The sequence below is a fragment of the Bombus bifarius genome, unplaced genomic scaffold (assembly GCF_011952205.1).
Source record: "Bombus bifarius isolate JDL3187 unplaced genomic scaffold, Bbif_JDL3187 scf7180000008265, whole genome shotgun sequence".
Lineage (NCBI taxonomy): Eukaryota > Metazoa > Arthropoda > Insecta > Hymenoptera > Apidae > Bombus > Bombus bifarius.
Window position 1 is genome coordinate 358,747 of NW_022884550.1, and position 26,691 is coordinate 385,437.

At 45.6% G+C, this 26,691-nt stretch overlaps 2 protein-coding genes across 4 annotated transcripts in view; both read right to left on the minus strand.

Annotated features, from left to right (window-relative positions):
* Window positions 1-26,354, minus strand: part of LOC117211907 (ets DNA-binding protein pokkuri-like) — a 28,530-nt gene extending 2,176 nt beyond the window's left edge. Inside the window, exons 1-4 of one of the 3 annotated variants that reach the window (XM_033456225.1) lie at window positions 25,780-26,354; window positions 3,304-3,549; window positions 1,661-2,323; window positions 575-824 (exon numbers count right to left, since the gene is read on the minus strand). In XM_033456225.1, the coding sequence (XP_033312116.1) occupies window positions 575-824; window positions 1,661-2,323; window positions 3,304-3,520 (1,130 nt within the window). In that variant the 5' untranslated portion in view covers window positions 3,521-3,549; window positions 25,780-26,354. Of the gene's footprint in view, window positions 1-574; window positions 825-1,660; window positions 2,324-3,303; window positions 3,550-10,056; window positions 10,180-25,779 lie in introns of those variants that run through there. The other 2 variants (XM_033456226.1, XM_033456227.1) reach the window with 2 other exon arrangements.
* LOC117211912 lies at window positions 10,278-13,946 on the minus strand. Its single transcript, XM_033456232.1, has 3 exons — window positions 13,673-13,946; window positions 13,398-13,558; window positions 10,278-10,360 (listed from the first exon to the last, which is right to left on the minus strand). Exons 1-3 carry the CDS (start codon window positions 13,811-13,813, stop codon window positions 10,315-10,317), a joined length of 348 nt encoding a protein of 115 aa, XP_033312123.1. The 5' UTR covers window positions 13,814-13,946; the 3' UTR covers window positions 10,278-10,314.
* Window positions 26,355-26,691: the final 337 nt, after the last annotated feature.

Sequence of the window (26,691 nt, forward strand, 5' to 3'; positions counted from 1 at the left end):
ATACATAGAAACCTGTTATAAGCGAGTTCTATTCCATTTCGTAGGAAGCTCGATATTAAAGTTTCAACTTCTTTAACTCGACTGAATTACAAAAGCAATTAAGTACATATATAGGGGAAATTACTTCATTTCAACACGTACGTAAACAGTTAAGGGTTTGAATAACCTCCAATTACGTAGGTCTTTGTGTGTTTCGCTTTTCCTCGACTAGCTTTTATGCGTTAGTTGTAATCGTCGTATTACAAATATTTTCGTTCGACAGCTTTTATATTCAAGCGGCCCTATGAAAATACTTTTCACTAAAATCGTATAAACATTTTCTTAGTATTTAATCCAATAACGGTGGAATATTTATATAATAAACTTTGTATATCGTTATCTTTCTAACTTTTCGAGGATCGAGGGAAATCGATTGGCAAGTATTTGCTCAAAATTTATCTCTCGAATCGATGAAATATTCCTACTTTTACGAAATCGTGTCAGTTTCCGCAGCTTATTAGATAAATATCTGTATCATCTCGCTGTTAGTTGGCAATACGACAGATAAATTATTACAACGACAGAATCAACTTACTGGTAACAGTGTCGTTCTCCTTGGACCTTTCGCAAGATGTTCACTCGGTAATAGTATCGGAGGGCTCTGCTCATTTTATCGTAATTCATCGAAAGATGATTCTTCTGGATGCCCCAGAGCCTCGCAAGTCCAGGGGGGTCAACGATTTTAAATACCCCCGTTTCCCGACTTTTCCACGCAATGTAGTGCGTATACCGTTGCGAGGGATCGTTCAAAAGTTGTTGCAGAAAATCCCACAAAAGTCTACCATCTGCGTGACAAAGAAAAAGCAAGCGTTTTTACACGTCCATTTCGAGTCGGCTAATCTACGATATCGTCATTAATTATACCATCAGTTTCGTATCGTTGTTACCATCTGTACTCGACAGAGTCGTATACGTACGCCTAAGTGCGTCTAGGAATACTTTATTCGATACTTGTAAACTCTCTCTCAGATTCATTGCTATCTAGTAGAGAATTTTTAGGACCATGACCTTCGCAACATTAATTTCAGATGCGTGTCAGGTACTCGCGGTGTTGCGTCGAAAGAAACAGTAACGAATAACTTTGATACACGACCATCCAATTATTGTCAACATCTTCCTCGAACGAACCGATCGTTTTTTCTTATTTTTTATATAAAAACTGATCGAATCCGTTCGACTCGCGTTTTCCGCGGCAAATCCGCGGACGACGGCAGACAAAATTCAAGCGCAAAGACAGTCCGCGAAATGGAATCTAGTCCGAACTGGCAGACAATCGTCGACGAACGTGCGTTCGCAGCCAATCTATATACGTATGGTGCAGGCAAGAGCCTCGTAAAATGCACGTCCGCGAACAAGTATCTCGTCGTTCTCCGTTGGAATGCAAAACAAGGGGCAACGTCTGCGGGCAAACGTAGGAAGAACGCGCTTTTTACCCCGTTTGGCAAGCAACGATCTCGCTGTACAACGGGTAGGATTTACGACGCGACATTCGCTATCGGGACAAGGCAAGACGAGAGTAGAAAATTGAAAAATACGTGCCGATCTGACGCGAAACACCGACGAGCGAAGGCTACTCGGCTCGTGAAATCCTTAAAACTAATATCTGCGAAGCGCCACTTACTCGTATTGGGTTCCGGGGAGTCGCTGGGGAAAAACTCTCTCGCAGCGCTGGCAGGGTTCGTTCTGAAGGCACCGGGCGTCAGAGGCATCATCGGTTGCGTCAACGTCGGACTGGGCTGATCCTTGACGCAAACTTCGCTTAACCTCTGCGCTGCGAGGGCGGTCGGGGTGGCCGGTGGGCTTCCGTTCGCCGCCTGTTGATTGTCCTCGTCCGAGTCGCTTTTGTAAACCTGACTCTGAGTACCTTCCGTGTGCCCCGGCGAACCTGCTTGACTGTCGACCGAGGGCGCCGGGGACAGCGTCACCGAATTCGCCGACATTAACGAGGCCAGATTCGCCGTGTACGGGTTCTCCGTCCAGGTCGGGGTAGGAGGATGCGAATGAGGGCTGAGGGGATACGCGGACGGTCTCGTGGGCGTCACTGGACTGCTGGGAAGACATCTTTGAAGCTGGCTAAAGTCTCTGGCCAGCATCGACAGCACGTTGTGCAACACGTCGCCAGCGCCTGGACACCTCTCTCCCAAATCCGCCTTTGTCAGCAGACAGAGCGCCTTGCCGTTCATTTGGAACATGTCCATGTCGAATTGGGGTAGGTCGAATTCTCGCTCGGCCCATCGCAGGAACGTCGCCACGTCCTCGCGGGACCATAGCCGTGGATCCGAAGCTGTCGGACATACGCGTTCCATTAATTTCTTTCTACTCTTTCTGTTTCTTTTCTTTTTCTTTTCACGCTTATGGTCTTTTCGTTCGTTAGGATCGTTAGTCCGAGATACGAATATTCGACGACTCGAATACACGAATACGCGTGTATCGATGCTTTTAATGAAAAGATACATCCTAACCTAATTAAATTAAAAACCTACACGTTCGTAATACATTTGACGTCGGTTACGTAAAAATATTACTTAATCCGCGACTAACGTACAGGCACGTTTTTCTTCGTACTTTCGTCGAATAACGTTACAGCGTCCCTACCAGTTCCGAATATAGTTACTAATTACAGGCAATTATATAACTTTGTCGCAAATGCAAAACGTTGTATCTATAACGAAGTATACAGGCAAAAGTTGAAATTTCACAACGAGGTGATTCCAAATGCTCGTAAAAATACATTTCGCTCGACTGCGTCTAAAGTCGTTAAAAGTATATACACGCCGGACGACGCGATCGTTCCACGGTGTAATTCTAAATCGAAATACGTGGGAAAAGTTTCGGCTCTGCTCGTGGATCAGTTTTCGGTAATACGCCGTTTTTCGCTCGAGCGAATCTCACGAATGGCAATTGCAACGACGAACGTATTCCTATACGTATGTTTAATTATGCGATTCAACGACCACGTACTCGGACGTTAAAGGTCTCTAATTCATGCGTATTTAAATACAAGAATACACACGTGTCAACATACCGATATTTCTAATTCATGAATCGTAACAACGACGTATGAATAATTAATATTAGACGTTGTTAGGAAATATGTAGCTAGAAAAAGAGGGAAACGGTGAAATAACGGTAGTAGGATGATCGATGACAATAACGACAGTCTGCGCGCTAACGACCAGCGTCGATAATCGCGAACGCGTCCTTTCCTCGAATAAAATTCGAACGTTTCGCGAGTAGAGGAGACGAAAATGGAAGCGAACTTACCCAAACTAGCTGGTAGATGCGTCTTGAAATCGAGAAAGGGACTCGGTGGCGGATGAGTGGGTGGAAAATTCATGGCAGGTCCGTATCGCCAGAGCAGCTCTGTCGGGCTAAAAGGCAGAGATATACCCGGTGGTAGTCGAGAGTCCATCCCCGTCATTCCACCGCCGGCCGAGACCGGTGGCAATTGCGGCAGCTGAATCGACGGCAACAATTTCATAACACGTTTCTCTCTCTATCTTCTTGTCCCTGAAATCGACAAAACACCGACATTTTCAAATATCATTCGACGACGATCGTCGTTAGAGCGCGCGGACTTTTAACGCGACTCGAGTATCGCGATTCCGGGATTGGGTTCCATCTAAAAAATACTAGCGATAGATTCGTTCGTACGTCTATTTCGATTTCGACGTAAGCAGGAAATTAATAACGAGGAAAAAGGTGTGTCGCAGACGCGAAGGAAAGGCAAAGATATTGGCACGCGAAGGTCGTTGCGCCATTGTTCCGCACCAGGAAATTCTCGTTCGGGAAGCGCCGACCACGCGAACCGATCGCGAGACGGAGAAAGAAACTTGCCATGGAATGAAAAAAGAGAGAGAGAATGACGTTAAAAGGAAAGAACGGAAGCGCCACGACACCCAAACCCCTCCGCCGTTTTTTTTTCCCTCCGATCGACTTTACGTTTTACGTCGTGTCGCGTGGACCTATTTTTGCGAAGCTATCGATTACGTCGTTCGTCGCTTTTTATACGACACACGCGAGAAGAAAAACGAAGGCAAGTTGCCGCGCGGACGTTGCCAATCGTCGCGAGCAGAAAAGAAACGGAATGCATCTTCGCTCGCGCGCAATCGCCCATAAAAGTCGGCAGACCGCGCTCGCACGAATAACAAAACCTCGATATATCTCCGCGGAAAAGATATTTTTAAGTAGAGATATCGACGCACATACGCATAGGCGGGGATATACGGCCGGATACGGATATAACACCGAGTTGTCCTCACACCAGTTTCTGAAACTGGTAGTTCGAGGCAGGCCTCGGCGTTATCTGCGATCCGTATCGACGCGATTCGACCCGCTATCGAATTTAAAATACAGATAATCTTTTTTTCCCACTTTGTTACGGTACGTTACGGTACGACGATATTAGACGGTCTTAGTCGGATCGTCGAGATTCGTAGGACCGAAACGCCGCGCTATCCGACCAACAGTTTTCCACGTAATACGTCGTTAGAAGTAGCAAGAGAGGGAAATGACCTGGACTCTGCCGCGCTATCTTATTTCCCACTGCCTGCTCTTACCCTTGACGCGCGAGCAACAGTCGAATAACGTGGGTTAATTCTCGGAATGTCGCGTCTCCGGATATACGAGCGAACACGGTGCCGGCCGCTGGCCACATATCCGGACGTTGCTCTACCTACCACTGTATCGTACACAGCAGGATAGATGCACGCCAATTATCGCCAGAGAGCCAAGTAATTACGATGTAACGCGATAAAACAGCGATATCATATAGCAATACCACGACTATTATTCGCGTTAAGACGGACGAACGTGGAAACTTGTAAAAATTGGATACGCATTGCGACAGCTTTGCTCTAACGTAATTCACGATGCGTAATCGTACGCTTATTCGTTAAAGGAGCAACGAGGAAAACGCGGGCATCGTACATCTCTCGTATGGAGATTTCACCGTTCGTACTATCGATGCAAAGTACGCTTCTCCTTTATTTCCATTTTCCCAATATAATCGATAAACGGCGTATTACGTTGGAGCGTGTGCAATTCCGCGTTGTCTCGTTACACGATATAACGTTCGATAGGAAAGATACGCGGCGAGAGATAAACTGGTCGCGGACGATTTCGAACGTCCTAATTGCCGAAGGCCTGAAAGGCAGTTTTTGTTTGGAGGATCGTTCGAGCAGTTTCTCGCGTCGATTACGACTTCCGGTACAACTTCCTCCTTTCGTTGGCTCGTCGCAACCTCCAAGCCGGAAATGCCCGTTCTGGATGCTCGATCGATCACATTCCGTCTACCGGATTTCGTTCTGCCAGACTTACGCGACTTTGTTTTTACCGCCTCTTCACCCAACCGCCGTCTTCTTTTCTTCCCTTTGTTCGTCGAAAGAACGACGTTTAACGGTATTTAATGGAATTCAACCAAGTACCTGACGTAATAACCTTTGCACGCGTTCGTAGGAGATTTCGAAGCGCGAAGCTTTAGAAAACGCGCGTACAAAAAGTATTTTCCACGCAGGTTGTTCGATGGTGTTTGCAAAAATGTGAATCCGCGTAAAAATCCGCTGGCTGCTAACGACCGATATCAGGAATGCGCAACAACGTCTATCGAAACGCAATTAACGCAATTAAAGGCAATTAAAAGCGACGAAACCAAAGGGAAATAACGATATCAGCCATTCTCTGCGCTCTACAGTTTGCTCGTATATAATTTACCAGAGCGTATTGCCCGGCGGAAAACGCCAAGTATTATCTTTGCCGATGAAAAGATTTTCATTCAGATGCACTAGGTAGGCACTTGGATAGCGTAGGTACTTAAGGCCCGCTATAATTTTTAGGATTTAGCGCTACAACCACAGCGACTCTGTCCTATCGCAGGCTACGAGTTTATCGATTCTGCGCGCCATTTCGACAAACTTTGCTCCGTTAAATACCGTTTCATCGAGTTATACTCGATGATATTTTGGCGATACTCTGTAATTTGGTCGGCTCATCGCCGATCTCTTTCTCTTCTTTTTTTTTTTTTTTCTCTCGAATTCGACACATCGAGAAGGTCTATCGTTCGATAGCTTGACGCAAATATAATCGTAAGTACGAATTTCCTTTTCTCCGACCCTATTCCATTACGAGAATACAGAAACAAAGTGTGCGCCATAAAATTTTTGTTCCACGAATCGATAACGAAGATTGCGGCAAAGAAGACACCGTGAAGATCGTCCCTTTGGAATTCTAGCGTCGCATTGAAAAATCTCAATTTCCGCTAAAGACGGTGACTCACTCGTTTTATACATATTCTGAGTCATAACGTTTTCGTTGATTCACGCATTAAAAATTACAATGCAACGATAAGACCGAAATCGTTCTTTCAAAGAGAGAGAGAGAGAGATACAGATAGAAAAAACGTAGCGAGGCTAGTCGTTAAAAGGAAAAGCTAACGAATATAACAATAATAATTTATACGTGTATATACATATACGTGCGACTGAACATAAATTAGAACGCCAAATAGACTATACTGGAACATCAAAATATCGCAGTTGTAGTATCGTTCAAATTATCTCATTTCTTAACGCGAGCGTTATTTATCGATATTCTTATTTATAACGCGTCTCTTTAACACACAGAAAAATTTTGTACAAAGGTCACGCAGTGGGAATAGAAAAAAAAACAAGACGGCAAGAACGAGCAAAATTAGCAAAAGGAAACGATTAAAAAAACACGCATATATCGCTTCGTACAAACGGAGATACGCATACATACAGAGGGGCATGTAATCTGAATTGGAATAGCGATAAATGTAAATATAAACATAAACAGATAGGAAGCGAACATTCTCCCCGATCTTCCTTAATGTCAGAGGTTCGTTATGTCTTATTCATAGAAGCTGTTGCGTAACTAACGACAACCCGAAGGAAACTACTACAATTTGATCGACATTAGCCGTCCCCCACGCTTTCTGCCAACTGTTTGCTGGCAAACGCTATTTCGATATTTAGCAAATCGTAATGTTCCGTTGAAACGCGAAACGCGGCAAAGATCGCGCTCTCGATCAAAGCCCTACCGCGATATTAGCCCTATTAGCGCTATTTAAGAGAATCTTACTTTCTTGGTGATTCGATTTTTGTCGCCTTCGACGGATTACGGTTATCGATTATTTATCGGTTCTAAAGATACAGCGAATGACTTTTTTGCAAAATCGTAGCACGTTTCCGCGTATGCGAAAAGCAGACAATTTTTAGCGATAAACGACGTTGCTCAGGCTACCGTGTCGCAATATATAACGCGGAGTCACCTAAGAAAAGGTATTCCGCGAGCGCAAAATTGAACCAAAGATACGAAAAGAACGAAAACTCGGATTTACCGCAACTGCGTGTTCTTCTCTTCTTCTCTTTCGTTCAACGCGACTACACGCCGTTTGTCGTTGGCTAAACGCTATCCACGGGCTCACGGGTTGCTTAAAACTTTCCTCGTCGGAGAGGAACGAGCGCTTTCAGCTTCGACTATAATTCGTTGACTATCGCGATCGTTATCGGGTCTCGCTCGCTCGACTAAACCGAAGAAACGTCCGATCGACGATGCTCCTTTCCTCCTTTGTAAACAAAACAGATTCGTCTGTTTGCGCGTATGTCGCAAAACTGTTGCAAAAAAAAAAGCGAGTTTGCGGTTGATGCACGCGATTCGAAGCAAAATAAAGGTCGTAAAAAAAAAAAAAAAGAAAAAAGAGGCAGTTGTAAAATATAAGAGAACTCCGAGCCAAGCACGAAATCGTTCTGGTTAACGGTAGAAGGCGGAAGATCCTTGAGGAGGATTTAAGATTTATCGCAGAGCCAAGAGTCGATTCTCTTTTCTTCCGGGTACTCGACCGCTTCCTCTCTCCTTCTCGCTTTCTTTATCTTACTCGCAGTTTTCGCTAATTCCTGTCGAGCTTCATTATGTGGCAATCTACTATTGATTCATCGATAACGGAGGATACATCGCTGATAATAAGTTGATTTATTACCGGCGTAATACAAATTATATTAGCTGTTGATCGACTCGTGGAAAAGGTTGGCCGTGCCTCGAAAAACTCCCAAACGATTTTAAATGTCGCCAGTTTTATTCGAAAAACAATTCCGTTTCGCAAGAGATTTTACCTGCTTCTTTTCTTTCTACTGCATAATTCAGCAGCATTTTCAAATTACGATATACGTAATTCCTATTACTGCGAATTATGCAACACAGGTATATTTATGGTAGACAAAGTACCATTAATTTTATTAAAATTAACGCTGCGCTGGTAAGTTTTACGTACCCGTTGAATAACGAATAACAGATTGAAATAACGTTCTATCTAGTTGCTAATAAAAATTAAATTTCTCGTTTAAACGACGCGAAAAATAACGTATTTACTGTTTCTTACTCGCAAATAAAATGTTACTTTTTGTTTGCATTTAATTATACTAAATGTCGAATGGTACCGTTTAATAAAAATAGATGATAATAATAGGAAATGAAAAATAGAGGTCTGTTCGCAAACAACGTTTAATTTCGGTAATTAACTTTGGTATTTTAAGCAACAAATAACTTGTCTCTGTCTTTCGTTTCAACTATCGAATAACGAACGGCTCTCTATTCAAATAATTATATAATCGAGAATTTACTCGATAATGCCCAACACACTGACTATGACTCACTTCTGAGAAAGCGAATAATTACAAAAGCCATGTCGGTTTTCACTTGTACAAACGTTGATATAAATTGGCCACGTAAGATTCGACGTTTATCAGGAAACAAGAAAGGAAAGAACAACAACGAAAAAACAGAAGCCGCGCGAAACCAAAGAATAAAGTGTCGATCACGTTACCCGACGTTATCAGTCCACTTCCGCGTATAAAACGGATTAAAAGAAGGCTTTCGTACTTGACATTTCGTAATCAATAACTACAACACGCTTCCATGTAACATCGTCCGCGACAAAAATAAGAGTACATATGTACACTCGAGATGGCAATACCTTCGACAAACATATTCCCATTGTTCGAATTTAAAAACGTTTGGAATTTTACTTCTCACGTAGTTATGCGTGTAAACCGACGATTTATCGATATCATCCGATATCGTACTTACGTTCGCGTTTCTTACAATTTAGTAGATATTAATATCGTCCATTAACGTATTAACGTTCTTTGTATTATAACCGTAGATCAAATTACTCGTAATTTGCCGTTATTTATTGCGTACATATAGCGATGGAAAAATTGTCGAAACTTTGCTTTTCCAACGAGAAATCAAAGTGCCCTTGATTTTTGCAAATGGCAAATGTGTATGTATGACTGGACGATTGGCGGAAACGTTAATACGGAAAATTATTTTATTCGAAGTGAATTACGGTTCTAACGTCGGTTCTAGTCGGACGGTTCTAACGTCGACGATAGGAACGCAGGCAAACACCGAAATCGACACAGACCGGACGAAAAGCGTCGATGCACGCGTGACAACGAGTCTCGGCGTGTACCCGGGCCTTAGGGCGTACAGTGTAAATATCCAGATACAAAGGCACACGCTTCCAACCATTTCTCTAATTTATCTGTAACTCGGGTACACGGGACGTACGTTCGCAGGACGTACGTCTTCGCGCTTGTTTCAACGCGTGCGTTCACCTCCTCGAACACGGACGCGTATCTATCAATCACCCTACACGTTCTATACATCGGATACACGCACAGAACGTGGCAAGCAATTAGGTCGAGTCGTAGCTCGACAACGATAGAGAATTCTTCTCGTCCCGGAAGTGGAAACGCGTCTATTCCGAATCGCCAAACCCTGGTCGATGCGCGATCTCACTCCGTACGACCGGAGACGCGATATCGACGCAAAAAGCAAAAGAAGAGGCGGCCGTCGACCGTTCGAAAAGCTATCGTCCGAATTTCGCAAGACAAGCATAGGAGACGGTACGAGAAAATTACATAATAACAACGATGCGTCTATAGAGAAGAGAATAACGAGGGAAAACTTTCTCCGGTCCCGGTACACTCTGCTTACCTCCTCTATAATTTTCGTTACGCTCCAACTGCACGATGATCTATCGCACATGCGCCACGTAAATCACCGATTACACAGATTTCCTCGCAACGCCGCGTATATGATCGTTTAAACGGGAGTTTACGTAGGTTTGGGTGCTTATCTGGCGCAAAAGCCTTTTACGAGAACGCCGGTATCGAGCCGATTGTTTCCGGAACGTCTTGATACGATAACCGATTTTCCTTGGAATTGAAAAGGGGCGGGAACGCGAGGCTCTCGTCAATGGAATCGTGCGCAGCAGCCAAAAGTATCGTCCTCTTGCATTCTGAAACGTTATCAGGCTTTAATTCCATCTACGGTTATGCGGAAAATTCAGCGTACGCCTACGTACGTCGGCAAGGAACGCTGGCCAGACATGGAAAAACGAATATAAACGGATATTCGAAATAAAAAAAATAAAGCAAAACTCGATATACGATGCAAATTTTTCACTGAAACTTGGAATTCGTTTAAAAAAGCAATACGATACGAGTTGCTTCCTGTAACTTTGCATCGCAATATTTTTCAACGCTTACAGGGGCTTTCTAAGCGTTGCCTGTAATACACAGCCGTAGCGTATTTTCATTTTGATCGTGCAAACTTTGCAATTTGTGCTTTTTTCCGCTAGTAAAACAATAGCGAAATAACGAAACTCGTAAGGATATAATGGCGAGAAGCACTACCTGCTTCGTATCGATTCAGCTAGCTTTACATCTCGAGACAAGCTCCATGCTGGTACGTACTCGATGCTAAAACGTACAATTGCGCGTGTCAGGCACCAGACATACGCTTTGACCGTTTTCCGTAGTCGTCCATAATTCGAAAACTAAAGTACCTGGGACGTATTCTCGTACGACGCGTTTTACTCGTTTTAACGTGTACTCGTGCAACTTGTCGAGTATGGACGTGCATTTACGAATCTGTTTACACAACGATGACATACGACGCGTAAAACGAAGCGAAGGAAACGTTTTCCATTGAAAATTCCACGATAACCGAAGTCGCTATTACTATTGATTAGGCAAGCTGTGCGAAGTAATACAGTTTGAGGTGGCGTCAAATGAAACTGTAGTGGCGCCGCTTTCGTACCACTAACCGATAACCCAATACCACGACCGTCTCGCAAACAAAAATTGCCAATATACGATACATCGCCGTACGTCATTGCTTCTCTATTATCTCGATATAGTATCGCCGTTCGGTCGTGTTTTTTGTATTCACAGTTTTCTCTCTCATTTTATAGATGAACGCTTCTTACATTTTTTCCACTCGCGACCCGCTTTTGACCGACATAACTTTCCGCAACTCCAGTTACACGCGTAACACGACAAGGTACAAACAATCGATGATAAATAAAGTTTGAGTTTGAACAATTCTTCGTTGTATTTGTAATTTCATCCTTTCCTCGTCTACCCATCTACCTACTATCGTCTATCGTCAAATTTATCCGAAGCGCGTGGATTCTTCGGATGCTAACGACAGTGGAAAAACCTCGAGTATACCGATGTAACGAAATGGTTTCGTTCCGATAAATACGATAATAACGACGACTTTACACGAATGGAAACAGCAAACGAAAGTGGCAGCGAAGAGATGGCTTCGCATGCCGAGGCACTCGTGGCGTTCGAAAAAGAGCCTCGATAGTTCCAAGTGCGAAAAGAACGTGACTCTATCGAACGAATTACGCGACTTGGCGGCCGATAAAAAGATAATACGATAATATCAAAGGTATACGTTTAAAGAAGCTATCGATCGGTCCTCGTTCGTACTCGAATAAACGAAATTTCATATCGGGAAAGCGATTGTTCCGTTATTCGAAAATTCCATTGTCCCAACGGTTTTGTCTCCCTATCAATCCGGATAAATGAACCTCTCCTCTCTCTCTCTCTCTCTCTATATATATATATATAAAAAGAAAAAATACTAGACGTTGGAACAGTTTGGCGAACCACTGCAACTCGATGAGTGGAACGAAGGAAACGAAAAGAGGACCGGGGAAAAGAAGAAAAGCTGGGTTTCCGCGACCTTGAGTTGGTCGGTGAACCCGATGCTCGCGCGTCCGCTTACGTCACGCTCTCGCCAACTCACAAGGAAGTGCTTTCTCGTTCCTCCGCGGGCGGAAAGAAAGAGAGAAAGAGAAGCAGAAAAGAGAGATGCGGGCCGAGATAGCAGCCACTGGCGTAGCGCACTACGCAAACAAATCAACGTCCGTCCACTTACTGGTAGAGGCTGGTTCGAACAGAGCCAGTGCGGTAGACGAGTAGCGAGTTAAGCCGAATCTACACCGTTCGCTCGGGAGAATCGGCGCGGATCGTCGGCGATTTAATATCCTCGTCTGATCCGCGGTGGTCCTTCGAATCCCAACGGTCGGTCCACGGCTCGAGTCAGCTTTGTTTCCTACCAGCTACTGTTCGCCCGCCGCGTCCGGATATGGAAAAAGGCGGGGAAAATCAGTCGTAAAAGACAAAGACAACGAAGACCTTTTCGTCTTCCGCGTTCATCCTTCGCGACTCGATTTCCGACTCGGTGTTCCGTAGCCAGTATCGAGACCCGTTTAAGCGAATCTTGGTCGGTTCGTCGACGCGAATGTCGCCGCCGCTGCAACAGTTTGACGCCACTCTTCGTGCAACGGTGAACGCATTATGGCCTCCGCGTTATCGCAATTAAGAACAAGCATGGAAACTTTTTGCACGCCGACGAATCGCTCGATAAACCGATACCGTGTTCGCACAGCGTTCGCGTTCACAGAGAAGCAGCCACGCGGACGATAGAGGTACGCTAGCACGCAGATCTTCGTCGTTTAAAGTCCCCCAAATGACGCGGATGTCGATTTAGATAATTTGCTTAACGGTGCGTACGGTACTGGGTGCTCGTGCGTCACGATGGGCGTTATTCGAATAAACTTTTAGTCGAATAATCAGTCACGAATAAAATTTTATTCGACGTCCTATTAGAATTTCATATTTAGTCGTTCCTTTCCATTGTATCATATTCGTTATTTTTATTATTCGTTACGCAAATACTAAAGTATGTACATATATATATATATATAAATTATAGGCCTTAATTCGCGATACAACTGACAAATACAAGTCAAAAATCAAGGATTACAAAGATGCGATTTTTCAGGTAACCGAATTTGTAATTATACATTTATACACATATCCGTCTATTTCATTTTACGGGGCAAACGCGCTACGGTCAACTCGATTAGGCACACGTTATTACCTTTTAACGGTTTAACCGTTAATTATATTATCAGACCAGGTCCTTCGACCAACCGTTTGTATCTTTTTCTCTACTTTTACCTGGCTCGTTGATACCTTAATACGGGGATTCCTTCTCCATGACTCGTATTTCGATTTTCGTATTTTACTGCATCCAGTCCAATTACGTGTTCGATGGATGGGATCTTAAGACGTTCGTGAAGCGTCTGGTTAGAGATATACCAAGGAGCATTAGTCACGATTCGAAGGGTTTTCGGCTGAAAAGTTGGAAGGATATCACTCATATCACTCGTAATAGTAGCAGCGTTATAATTGTACGTAAAAGTTAGAGAAAAGTACGCGCAACGTTTCGTGTTTTCCCAAATGATTACCGTTTGCCCGTGAACTTTCGTGCGCCGCGAAAGCTCTTTCGAATCCATTATATCGTTTAAATTACAGGAAATGCCGCGGCGATAATTCACGTTCGAAGCCATGAAATTCCCAGTAAGCGGTGATTCTATCTGGCGTATCATCTATAATCCGGTCTTTCTTCGTCCGTCTGTCCAGTTACGTAAATATGGAAATCCACGCGTGTACATCGATCATGCGATATCGTTACAGCGATTATAACGATTCATTTCGTTAATCGTCCATATGCACGCACGGAACCAAAAGCCGTGTTTGCAATCTTCGAATTCGAACGATCACTAACCCCACTGCGACACTCGCGTTCTCGATTCGCGATCTTGGCTTCGATATAATTCTCTCGTTAGCACCAAACGAAGGAGAAGGCTCGTTTCGATCCGTTAGAAATATGTCGTCGAAAAGTTCGAAGAAACAGGCTGCAACGAATACGAAACGTTTCTTTTCGAATTCACACGCGACACACCGCGTACCCTGCGAACGAAAACAGGAAAAAGAAAAGATGGAAGGTTCTTGGCGGTTCTTTCAAATCGTAACATGTCGCCAACTTAACCTAAAGCGGTAGCTGCCAACTTGAAAAAAATACAAAGGCGCCAGCCTAGTTAGAAAAGCAGGAGAATAGGACTCGATCGACCGGCGAGGTTCTCGGCAAACGAAACAGGCATACGCGTTTCGTTCGAACTCGAGACACTTTTTAACGCTAGAACGGTACGTACGATTGGGTCGCAAACGACCGAAAGAACGCAGTACGGTTAAGAGACCGTTCGTGTCGAATCGTTATCGCGAAAACGAATTAAAAAAATGGAGAAAGAGGGAAAAGAAGAGTGGCGAGCGAGGAGAGAGGTTGGAGAAGAGAGGGTCAGTGACACGTCGTCGAACAGAGGTTTATCGGACGAACGACCGACCCACGTGGTTAGTGTTCTCCGCCCTCTTTTATACCCTCGATCGCCGCGCCACTAGGAACTACTGCCGGAAAAAAACACGATTAAACGTTATTCCTCGCGCGTTCCGTTATACAGGGTGTTTCTAGCAACTGGGACAGGCTGTAACTTGGTCGCGAGCGAAGTTGGAGGAAAATCGTAGAAGGAAATTTTGCACCGTCTAACGCGCACTATCGCGCTGTCGTACTAGTTTCTATAAGTGGAACGCCGTAATTTTTTCCACGCCGTTCGATACGTTTTCAAAGTTGGTCGATGTCGCGTAGTTGGACGGGAAAATGTCGAATTTAAAAGACAAGAAACCACAGAGGAGAATGTACGGAGAATTTATCCGTTCCTTGTCTCTCGTTACGCCAAATTTGCTGCAACTAAAATCGAAATATCTTTAAACCAAAGTATATACGTAAGACGATTCGTAACTTACGTCTGTTCGCGACGTACGCGTAAACGTTTGTAAAACGTTAGATAGAATTAGATAGAAATTTTGTAATAATGTACTTCCATATCGACCGACGATCACAGACACAAAATTCTACGTTCTTCGAACAAATCGATATTTAAGATGAACGATAACGTTGAGAACCCTAAATATCGACGATAATATCGATCGCCTGTACCCTATTTTAACGACGGAACGTAACATCTCGTACGATGATCTTTCGCAGGAAACGTTATACATTGGGAGACGACTTACTTTGGTTTTAAAGATTATAAAGATTTCGCGCTGCTTGCTCCGTTCCATTTAACGAAACGATTCTTACGTAGCTCTCTTTATCGAACGAGTAACTGTTCGTGGAAGGAAAATGGTAGAAAATCAGACGTCCTTATATACCGAGGAAAGTGACGCGATTTAACACCGCCGCGATAATTTCGAACGTAAAAGGGACCCGTTAACTGCAGTTAACTGCAATACCGTGGAAACGCTAGCGCGTAAAAGCGTAGAAATACGAGGCGGCGAAAGATATGGAAAAGCTTTTTATCGGGCAGAAATTTCGTTGAACTTTCCAACTACCTGTTACTCGAGAAGAAGCGAGGAAGGAGAGCGCGAAAGATCGAGGGTGAATGAGAATCTCTGCGGAGGTACAAAGAGAGCATCGAGGCCTCGGATGCACGTGCGTGCAACTAACGCCGACCGGAAGTCGATAAAAAGGCTGCTTCACCCTCGTCACTCGGCAGCAGAGCTCCTCCTCATGGGAACCAGCCTCTTTCTTCTCTCTTTATCCCTTCGCTCGCCTCGCTCTTTCCTCCCGATTCCTCGCTCTCCTTCTTTCTCCAGCGCCACTCGTTCCTCTTGTCACGACATCCCTCGACGTTGCACCGTAGCGTGCCAGCCACCCTCGTCTCGGCACACAAGGTTTCTTTCGAGTGGCCCAGTAAACTTGAAAACTATCCTCCGAAGATGCACTTTGCTCTCCAAAGGTGTTTCTTTCTCCCGAAAGAAGATGTCTCTCTCTCTGTCCACACGGAACAGAGAGTTTCTTCTCTCGTGATTTTGGCTTTGATTCGTTTCTCTCGTCGGCGATCCGCCTGTTCTCGCGCCCCTTTCTCTACGTCTTTTGTAGAGACGCGTGTCTTTCGCTATCTCGCTAGACGGATCGCAATCGGTGGGCGGCGACAAATTTTTAAAACACGCGACTATTTAGTCGCAAGCCGCCGGCTACGTTTCGTCGTATGTACCGTCGAGCGATGGACCCACGCGAACAACGCGTCATTTGTTAGGGCATCGAAAGAGACGCCGATGAAAATCGCGACGATTTTCAACCGTGTCGTAAATTTCGTCGTTGCGGGCAACTAGGCGGTTGGCTTAGTTTGCCAGCTACGTGCAAAAATATCCCGCCGCTCGGTCTTAGTTCTCGAGCTGGATCGCTTTAGTGGCAATATCAATCAGCCGCCGTGAGGCGGCCGTCCGGCATTGTTTATATTAATACCGATAAGGGGATTTGCGGAGGCTGCCGCCTCGCGGCGGCTGATTAATAGCGCTACTAAGTTAGCGCTAGCCCGCCTCAGCCTGAGAATCAAGGCCGAGCGGCAGGATATCTTTCCCTACAACCGGGAAAACTAAGGCCAACCGCCTGTTGTACGTACAGCAAAAATACGCACGTGTGTTTAAAAAGAAGGCGTCTGCTCGTCGATGCACCAACGAATAACGCGAGCATCCGTACGAACGAAACGTATCCAACGTGCCTGTTTCGTGGCTTTCCTTTATTTTCCCCTCTTACTCGTTTCTATTCTTTCTCTCCCGCTGGCTATCATCCACGATTTTCAACCGGGTGTACCGCAAGAATTCTTCAAACATCCACGCGCTACTCGACCGTTTAGTCAGGAGCACCGACCCGCGCCTCTCCCGGAACAAGACGTCTCTCGCTCGACAGGGAACGTTCCCACTTTCCTGGTCGTGGTTTATCCATCTTCTTTGCCTATCCTCCCGTCCAGGCGCTTCTTTTTCCACTTGCTTCGCGCGTACGCGTTTCGGCTGGCTGCTACAGCGCAAACCCCGTAAAATCTTTACATCTACGATGTATCGGCGATTCGCGATCGACGCGTCGCGAGAATTTCTAACGAGAAATAATGAGAATTTGCAACGTACGAGACGTTACGTTACGTTACATTAAATACTCGATCGTATCTCGAAAGAGTTCCAGATAAGACACTCTAATTAATGGGGATAAAAATGGAAATTATCTATGACAGAGCAGCGTATCTTTCTTTTTTCCATCGCATACACGGTCGATCGGTATTCCAGATAACGCTACTCGATAGTCTCCGTAACGTCGACAGTGCCCGCACCAGTGTAGGAAAATCCCTTTTGCCCGATTTCTAATTTACAAACTAGAAACGAACGAAACTTTGCGAATAAGAGGGACGGTCGTACGAGCTCGGACAATCACGAAGGCCGATTTCTTTGTATCGCGTTGCGATCGAATTTAGCGGATTAGCCCTGGAAAGATCGATCGCGTCGCATCACGATGCTCTGATTACCGGCCATGAAAGATAAAATCAGCGCCGCTCTTTTCCTCCATAATTTTCACATTAAATTACGTTCTATTAAAGGCGAGTACGCGCGTGCATATTTTTTGAAATTTAGTATACGGCGTAGACACGCTTACGCACTCGCGAGACGGACAGTAATTAAAGGAATCGTGTTTTCGGAACGAAGGAGTCGACGAAAGTAAAAGCGTACGTACAAGGGCCGTAGGAAGAAACTTTTCGCGCGGTTAACGTACGTTACCGCGTCAAATTTATAAAACCGTCTCGTATAAAAACACGTAAAACGTCGTTAAATCGACGAAAATCCCGCTCCATCTTTACGCCTGTACGAGTGTCATCGCGATGCCGATCGGTCGCTGGTCAAACGTTGGAAAATACGGAAATGGGAGGAAAAACTTTGCCATTCTTTTTATTCGCGTTAGCTTTATTCTTGGACGCCAACGCGGCGGATCGAACGTCACCACCTGCCGATCGTCCTCCGTCCGATTTTCTCACGCAGGTTCGCATTGTTTGCTATAAATAGACGCTGTTTATCGAAATAAGCAACCTTACCGCAACGCGATTCGAACGTCTCGGCCGAATGTGTCGATCGTTGGCGCGCGAGTCGGGATAAATAAGAAAAATAGATTCTTCCCAGTTAACGACCCAACTCTTCTCTCCCCTTTTTCTAACACGATGTACAGAGAGTGGAGCGGCGGCGGAAATATTTACGAACGTCGCGGTACCGTAACCTTCTTCGACGTTAGCGGTTAGGCACGCCGCGAAAACAAACGCCAACCGATCTACGCCGATCGACTGGACGCGAGACGAAACAAGTCGCAGATGCGATCTTCTAGTCGCGTTCGCGAAAACGATAATTGATTCTTTTCGATGCTAGTATCGCGCGAAAGTGAACGATCGCCTTACGCGTATTCCGCCAATTTCTACGATTCGTCGCTCGCTCCTTTTACGAATCCGCCGATGACGAGAGAGTTCAAGCTCTCGACTCCAAAGAACGTTGGGACAATTTACCGCGACAACCACGCTCGTAACTAGCCGATCTAATAGGAAAAATCGCATCCACGGAAGAACGGAATCGGTTTGCCGCAACGTCGACGACCGTCTTAAGGATGTCCTCGCGTAGATTCCGCTGCCGCGAAACATCGTTCGTCCGTGCAAAGAAACGAAGATATCGAACGATCGGTCGATTCGGCTTTAGACGAAACGAACCGACCGCGATAACGACGACGATTCGAACTTACGAGTTAAGAAGTCACGGACTGACATACGCTGAGCTTGGACGCGATCGCTCGATGACTCGTTTGGACGCGATGCGAGCTGTATCGTCGAGAGGACGGAAAGTTTGGCGGGTTATCGAGCGGTCGGGAAATCTGTATTTAGAAGTACAGGACGAAGGAAGTACGGCGGTACCAACGGCGGCTAAAGTCGGCTCTTATTACCGCGATATCCGTTGTACGATAATTTTAGATCGCAAAATTTTACGATCCACGAAACCACTCAAGAGGCGTGTGAATTATACAAAGATGCAACGAAACAGCACCGCGTACTTGAAAGAGCGGTGTAACGGACGACGCGAGCGACCGAAGTAACAAAAGGTAAGAAGTAGCGCGGTAAATTACGTTTTGCCGCTCTTTTCTCTTTCATAAGCCGCCGATCGAATTTAACGCGACGTCCAACTTGTCGGAGTTTCGAATCGACGCGCAAAGGATCCTGTACGTGGTGTAAAAAGGGTCCTTGGAAACGAAACAACGAGAGATATCGGTAAAACGGGAATAGCGAAAACGAGATTCTCCGTTGTTTGTCTCGCACCGACTGCGCCACGTTCTATCGCACGGATAACGATTTACAGGCGTAAATTCGACGCGCTATTGTCGCTATCGAGACGCTTCGCAACGCTGCGTTCGCTAGTTGGAAATCCGTACGCGCGGCTGTGGCCGAATATCGCGAATAATACGAATAATACGAATAATACGAATAATACGGTGGAATTAATCGTGAAAGGAGTAACCGGGGATTCGAGCAAGCGGTTGATCTTGATAATTCAACGGTTAACTCAATCAGCTCGATCAATAGGTTTTTAGATAACCTAACGGTCGATTAATCAAGATTCTGCGTGCACAAAGGGTCAACGCGCGGCAAGAAATTAACGAGTCTCGAGCGAACGATCCTCGACGAAGGCGAGGGATCGAAGAGACGCGAAAGTAGAGAGAAAGAAGTTTCGCGGGGCAACCTAATCCCTAAAACTTCAACTATCCGAGATCGTCGCGTCGAAACGTTGTTTCTCAGCGGCAAGCCGACCTCGATCAGCGCGCGTTTCGCCGTGTTTTTGTTAGGACAAAGATGGTAATTTAAGCGGCAAGGGAAGTTGCAAAGGTGGAAAAAGAACCGATAGAACGAGGAACCGGCGTTAGGTATTTTAAACGCCACTTCCTCCTCGAGTTTTCCTCGAAAGAGGGGAACCGGATGCCATCTATCGCGAGCGTCTGCTTCCTTTTGCTCCCTCTTGGAATTAACCGGACGAACGAGAAAGAAGGAACACCTCTCTCTCTCTCTCTCTCTCTCTCTCGAGAAAGAAGGCTCGCCAAGAAGGAGGAAGAGGGAAAGGGTGGAGAGATCGGAGGAGAGAAGAAGATCGAATTGACCGCTCGTCGAATTCTTCGAAGAAGGAACGAGGCAACGAGACGGAGATAGCGAAAAAGAAAAGTCCAAGGTCCGCGCTTCCGGTCCGGATACAGACCGGTTCTCTTCCCTGCGGTGCGAGAAGGAGAGAACAGCCGGACGCGTATTCCGCGATGTTTCTCGTTACGCGATTCGTCTTTTTCTTCCAACCAGCGTATCCTATTCTCTTTACCCGATATCCTAAATTCGCTCGTACATCGTCGCACCCGATATCATCGTCTCGATCGAACACCAGCGCCGCTTCTTAACGTCCGTTTTCACTTGGCACGATTTTAAGCGAAACGAACGTACGAACGATTCCTCGTTATGTTTGTAATTCGACCACTCGTTACCGCCTGTTTGGGCGAAATCGAATTGCGCACATCGACGAGACCGAGGACGCGCAACGCGAATTCGCAGCAGACGCGCAACGTAAAATTTCCGTACGAATTTCGAAGCGAACGTCTCGTCGATCGACTCGTATCCGTAGGAACAAAGTATCGGGCCGAAAATGGCGTGGAAAAATTCCAACAACGATACACGGCGGTTGCTTTTTCGTCGGGTTCGTCGTTCGCGGTATACCGCGGTATCGTCTCGGAAAATTCTTATCCGAAACGAACATTCGCGCTTCGCCACTATCTATTCACGCGCGAAAAAGGCCCGGCGTCGTACGATCGTCGAGTCGTAAAAATCGCTTGCTCGTACGGTCGTTGCGCGAGAAACCTCTCCGAAAGGCAAAGCGCAAAGGACAACGAAAGAGGCAGTCGCTAGAAATTTGCCGGTGGTTAGACGTCGACACCTCGTCCGTGATCTTAACGATCGATCGAGCCCTCCCTCGAGGCTCCGCAGAATTTTCCATTCCCCTTACCACCCTGCCGCGGTAGTGCTTCCTCCCTCGCTTCCGGGTTCCCGGCTCTTCCGGCCGGAATTACGTTTCGAAAGGCTTTCTTCTCCCGCCACCCTCGCCACCCTCGCCACCCACTTCCTCTTCCTTCCACGTTCTCGTTTCTCCCCTTTAACCTCTTATCGGCTCTCTCGACTGCGATAGAAAATCGACGTAAAAACCTTTCCATCGTTTCCAACCTTCTCCGTAGCCTCTCTACGACTCTACGAAACTTTTCCTTCTTCCACGCTCGAAAAACCGATACACCGCTTTATTCTAATTACTTTCCAAGACTCTCCGCTCTTCTTTCTTCCTTCGATCCAACGATCGCGCGTTTTGGCTTCGACTTAACCTCTCGACCGGTATCGTCGGGTCATCGGCGATTCGATCGGATTTCGGTTAGGTTACCCCCCTAATTTTAGATTACACGGTCAATTTTAACTCGCGCGTTCTATACCGTACGCGATAAGTGTCATCGATCGTGTTCGTTGCGCGACACACGGATTACGGGCTAACGCGGTTTTTCAAACTTTCCAAAAGCATCGGATTCCCTTCGAGAAGAAGAAAAAATGTCATAACCATTCGCAAACTTTCTTATCTCTCTTCTCGCTTCCATTCGTTATCGCGGAAACGTCCACGTTGTTATCGGTATCGCGACAACGAGTCGCGAATTATAAAAATAACGTTTTCTTTCTAGATTACGATGCAATTAGACGCAGAGTTAACAACGCCCGACTACAAAAGTATTTTCCAATCGAGTGCTTTTTTTATCAGTCGTACGTTCCATTTTTTACAGCGCGGTATCATCCGGTATGTCGAGATCCGTTGTCCGAATCGTTCGGAGAAAATTCCAACGAGAAGATTCGACGGAGGAAACAAGGGCTCGCGGCTTCGAACGTCTAGAAACACGATTTTCGAAAAATACATCCTGCTGGACGTTCGCTAAATTCCTCCGACTATAAATCACCTTTCCCTTTTGGTCTTCGTTCGACCCGATCCTCGCGCTTTTGCACGGCCAGTCGGCATCGGAACGTTGCCCTTTTCCTCCTACGTTTTCATCGGCCACTCGCCACTGTTTTCGGTACGATCGATCGATTCTGTTTGCGGTGATTCGAGTCGAGCCATGTGGCCCGCGGGACGATTCCGCGAGGCCATACGCGGGTTTAACGATTGTTTCGTATATCGCTGACTCGAGGCACGAACGAAAGCAGTCACCTAGACCGATAACGTACGGTCGAGAGGTCGTAAGGAAACTTTTAAAACTAAAAGGACGTTCGCTCGTAGAAACGACGAGGGGAATAGGAATTAGAGCAAAGGCGTACGCGCTTGTCAAGCAACCAGGAAGAGAAGCAGTTTCGAGAAGAACGAAATACGCGAGAAATTGGCCGAACAGCGGTAAACAGGAACAGAATGGAAAGCTGATTACGCGTAGAATACAAAGGCGAGGGGGGAACGTTCGGAGAAAGATGGCGAGCGAGCAGCGATCGTCGAGTCCGTCTATTATTTTCTACACGGAGATTCGCTTCTCCGCTTTTTAATCGATACGTCTTGCTTGTTCCTCTGTGTTTCCAACTATCTTTTTTACCTTGTTTTGCCCCGTGTAAGTAAACGTATCGTTCTAGTAAACACAGAAAAGCGTAGTAGAAATAGTTTTTTAAGTCACCAACGGAAATAAATATTCAACGACGGCGGTTAAACGTTCTCGGAATTCGCTTTAGGGGCTTGAGATCTCGCGACGCGTAACTCGGTCGCGAAGATCGCGCCAATTCTCGTCGAGTAGCGCGTCCAAGTCGAATAGAATGAACGAGCTTGCCGGATCTTCGTCAATAGGCATCGCGTAGCAGCGAGCGAACGGACGCGGATAAAGCAGCCTGTTGTCTGGCGTAGATTCGCGCCGAAGCTCGGCTTTGCCGAACACGGGCGACACACGGTTTCTTCCTCTCGTCTCTTTTTCTTTTTCTTTTTTTTTTTGCCAACCAAGGGAAAAAGGAAAATAAAGAGCGAAGAGCGGTAACGCAGCCGCGCTAAGGAGGAAGGAATTATGCATGATTTTGTTCGGGCTCACGTGTTATGTAAATGATAACGTGCAACTTCCTGAATAACGATCAAGGAGCGTAAGCAACAGCCGCTCCGCTTAGCCGTCGCGTCGTATACTCGCTCGTCAGTGTACATTGTGCATATGTGCGTAAGTAGGAGCGCGCGCGACCGTGCTCGCGCGTGCGTCGTCGTTGTAAGCGCGAGAGAAAGAGAGCGGCTGTGCAGGCCAGGGCTACGTAAATCCCTCGCTCCGTTTCCTTTTTTATTCAAATAGAATTTTAGATTTTTTAAATGCCGAATACGAGCCACGGGTTATACTCGCGATTCTTTCCGATCGCGCGATCACGTTACGCCTAAGATCTTTCAATTTTCCTTTCTCTCAGTCGCGACGGAACGTTCCTGGTCGATCGGTTCGTATCAACGACGATAACACTTTGTTTTTTCAGCTTCCCGATCGTCAAAAACGGTTTGCAATCGTTACTCTGCCGATCGTTATTTGCCTGCAACTCTCGACTATACGTACTTTTCGTATATGTAACGATGTTGCGTCATTTTGTCGGTAGGAAATCTTCAAATTCCCTGATCGAGCGGACGGATTATGCTTGCTATTGGTCTACTTGAACGCAATAAGATGGCAATATAATATAGCAATTAGCGAGGACGGAACGAGCGTAAGAACAAACAAATTATATTTCTGATCGCCTATATGTAAAATGTTAAAGACTGGGACACGAATATTTCATTTTGCCGAGAGCGTTAAATAATCGGTCGAGCTTCTTTCCCTTTTTCAATTGGATAAAATTTTCAATAAAATTTTCGTCGCCGACCGATTCCCATTGTCCTTGCTATTTCGCTGTTACGGCAGCTAACCAACGAATTACACTTGTACGCGATTTACGGGCTATCAAGAGACGCTCGACTTATCGACGAAAGGACGCGAGCGACATTTCTCGAACGTTTAAACGCAGAACGGAAACGTGCATTTTAATCGACAAATATAACGCGGTAAATAAATAATTCGAACGAGTCGATGTCTCGTACGGTAAGCGATCTATCGTCGATAACTCGTAAAAACTAACGGCTGATATTTATTAGAAACGCGCGTATATGCTACGTATCGTGTCAAGCGTAAACTATAACCTGCAACTTAATTTTCACAGGGACCTCGGCTGGAATTTTTTCAACACGTTTGAATTTCAAGCTGGATCTTCGCGACATCAGAGAAATATCGCTCGCGTTCCATTCGTCTTCGCTATCTCGTATTAAAATAGGAAACGTATTAAAAATAGGATATTTAATTTTAGCTGAATTTCCTGTTATACTTCCAATTAATAACTCGATACCAATTAAAAGCGGAGAGATATTACAGCTATTATTGGAATTAATAATTGAGAATTTTTAACACGCTTTTATAGATATACTTTCTCGGAGGAGAATGAGAAGATTGTTGCAAGTTTTATCGTTATCTATAATCCCATACGCCGATTAACTGTCTTTTTTCTTGTAACAGTAGTTCCGTTGGAATGTAGGTTAGGTTATTAAACCAATTGCAACGACCAGCAACCTATACACTTGGATAACAATTTTTCGCTATTTACGCGGCAATGCGTATTTGCCAAATATCTTATATTAGACAGAAGAAAAGGAGTCATTAAGGTTATGGCAAGTTTGTTTACGACGCGTCAAAAATTCCATCGATACGTTTCGCGTCGATAAACAACGTATAAATATGTATGTGTAGATTAACTGCAACGGTCGAACGACGCTGGAAAATCCTCCACCAAACCGATCTTGGTCCAACGAAACTCGATGACAGGCACGGACGAACTTTAAACGATTTGCTTTGGCTATTTACGCGATATCGTGGATCGTATCTTAATTCGAATACGATGTACTTCCGGAAAATGTACACCGACGTACAAACTAGACCGATAAGATCAATACGAGTAGCTTTTGTCGTCATAAATAATAGGCCGTTGATTAAAACGACAAAATATTCTACGAATAACTCCATAATTCATCGCGTTTAATAGGATAAAAAACGTGTAATCGTAATATTAAAATTGATCTCAACATGCGTCATTATCGTAGGAACGCGTAAAAGATCCTTCAAACTTTTGAAACGCATCGGGCATTTGGCGTTCGGTAACGAGGCTCGATATCTCCAAGTAACAAAAGCATATATAGCGATTGCAATGGACAACGAGCAATTCTAACGACGAGTTGCTCGTCCTTTCGGATATAAATATCGAAATTAAACAAGCTTTCCATCTCGTAATGTACAACTAAAAGCATTCCAACGAAAAGCTGGAAAGCTTCTATTATGCCTTAAATTATCAACGATTCGAATCTTTTACATAACCTAGAGATCGCTTCACACGGCCGTATTTCCGAATTACAGGCGCGGAAAGAAACGATAAGACGCGATAGGAAATGCGGAAAGAAGGAAAATAGAAGCGACCAAGCGATAAGACGAATGTTGGATTTTCCTCGCGTAGCCGTTCAAACAGCGACGTCGAACAAAGATTACGCGAAAGTGGAAATAAGAAGAAAGCAAAAATAAGATGGTTACCTCGATCGCGGCTTAGCCGATGAACCGTCCGATGCGGCGTAATATCAATGGTGTAGATCGGTTAGCGAGTCGAAGCGAATCCCCTCGGCGGTCATCGGGCAGAAATCCGCGCCCTAATACGTCGTGACTACAGCCTGGCATCCACAGGTATCCTCGAGACACCGACCACGCGCACGTGTATCTTTTCTTCCGCTGCTCTTCTCTATCTCTCTCCGTTCGTCCGTCCGTCCGTCCCTCTTTCCCTCTCCTTTCTTCCGCACCTTCTACGTATTTATTTATACACCCATTCCAATATCCCCGCTAATCGTACGGATCCCCCGTGTTGCTCGCACACAACCAGAGATCCCCGTTCGACAACGATTAAACGTTCAGCAGATATCTGCACACGGATATCGGTTTTCGGTGTCCGTACGAGAAAAGTCCAGAGCTATCGAAATATCCATGTGTGTATACGCGTATATCACAGAGCTATCTACGCGGCTAAGTGTATCACAGTCGACACCACTCGAATATCACTCTCCCTCTCTCTCTCTCTCTCTCTCTTTCTCTCTACCGTTCTCTTCTCTTCCCTTCTTTCTGTCCTTTTTACCCTATTCTCTCCACAGGAGGCTACCGCAGGTCGCTACGGCGATCAGTAGACGAATTCGAGGAGGATACGCGATACGGATTTCCTTTCACTTCGGACACGACTCGAGTGTTTCGAAGGCGCGACAACGACTACGCGGCAAAATCCACTCACAGAGTGTCGGAGCTGGCGAACGACTGAGCCGCAAGTTGCGATCTCCGCTGGAAGCTTGCCGCCACACACCCCACTCCTCTCGCGCGCGCCATGAGAGACTGGCGATAGCGCGCATGCGCCAGACTTGCCGCGCCGTATAACGCGTTCGATGAACGGAGACAAATGGACCACCG

Coding starts and splice junctions, on each gene's coding strand:
- LOC117211912 (XM_033456232.1), bottom strand. CDS start 13,813: ATGATACGCCAGATAGAATCACCGCTTACTGGGAATTTCATGGCTTCG. Junction 13,559..13,672: donor CGAAAGTTCACGGGCAAACG/GTAATCATTTGG, acceptor CCAACTTTTCAG/CCGAAAACCCTTCGAATCGT. Junction 10,361..13,397: donor GAAGGAATCCCCGTATTAAG/GTATCAACGAGC, acceptor ATAACGTTTCAG/AATGCAAGAGGACGATACTT.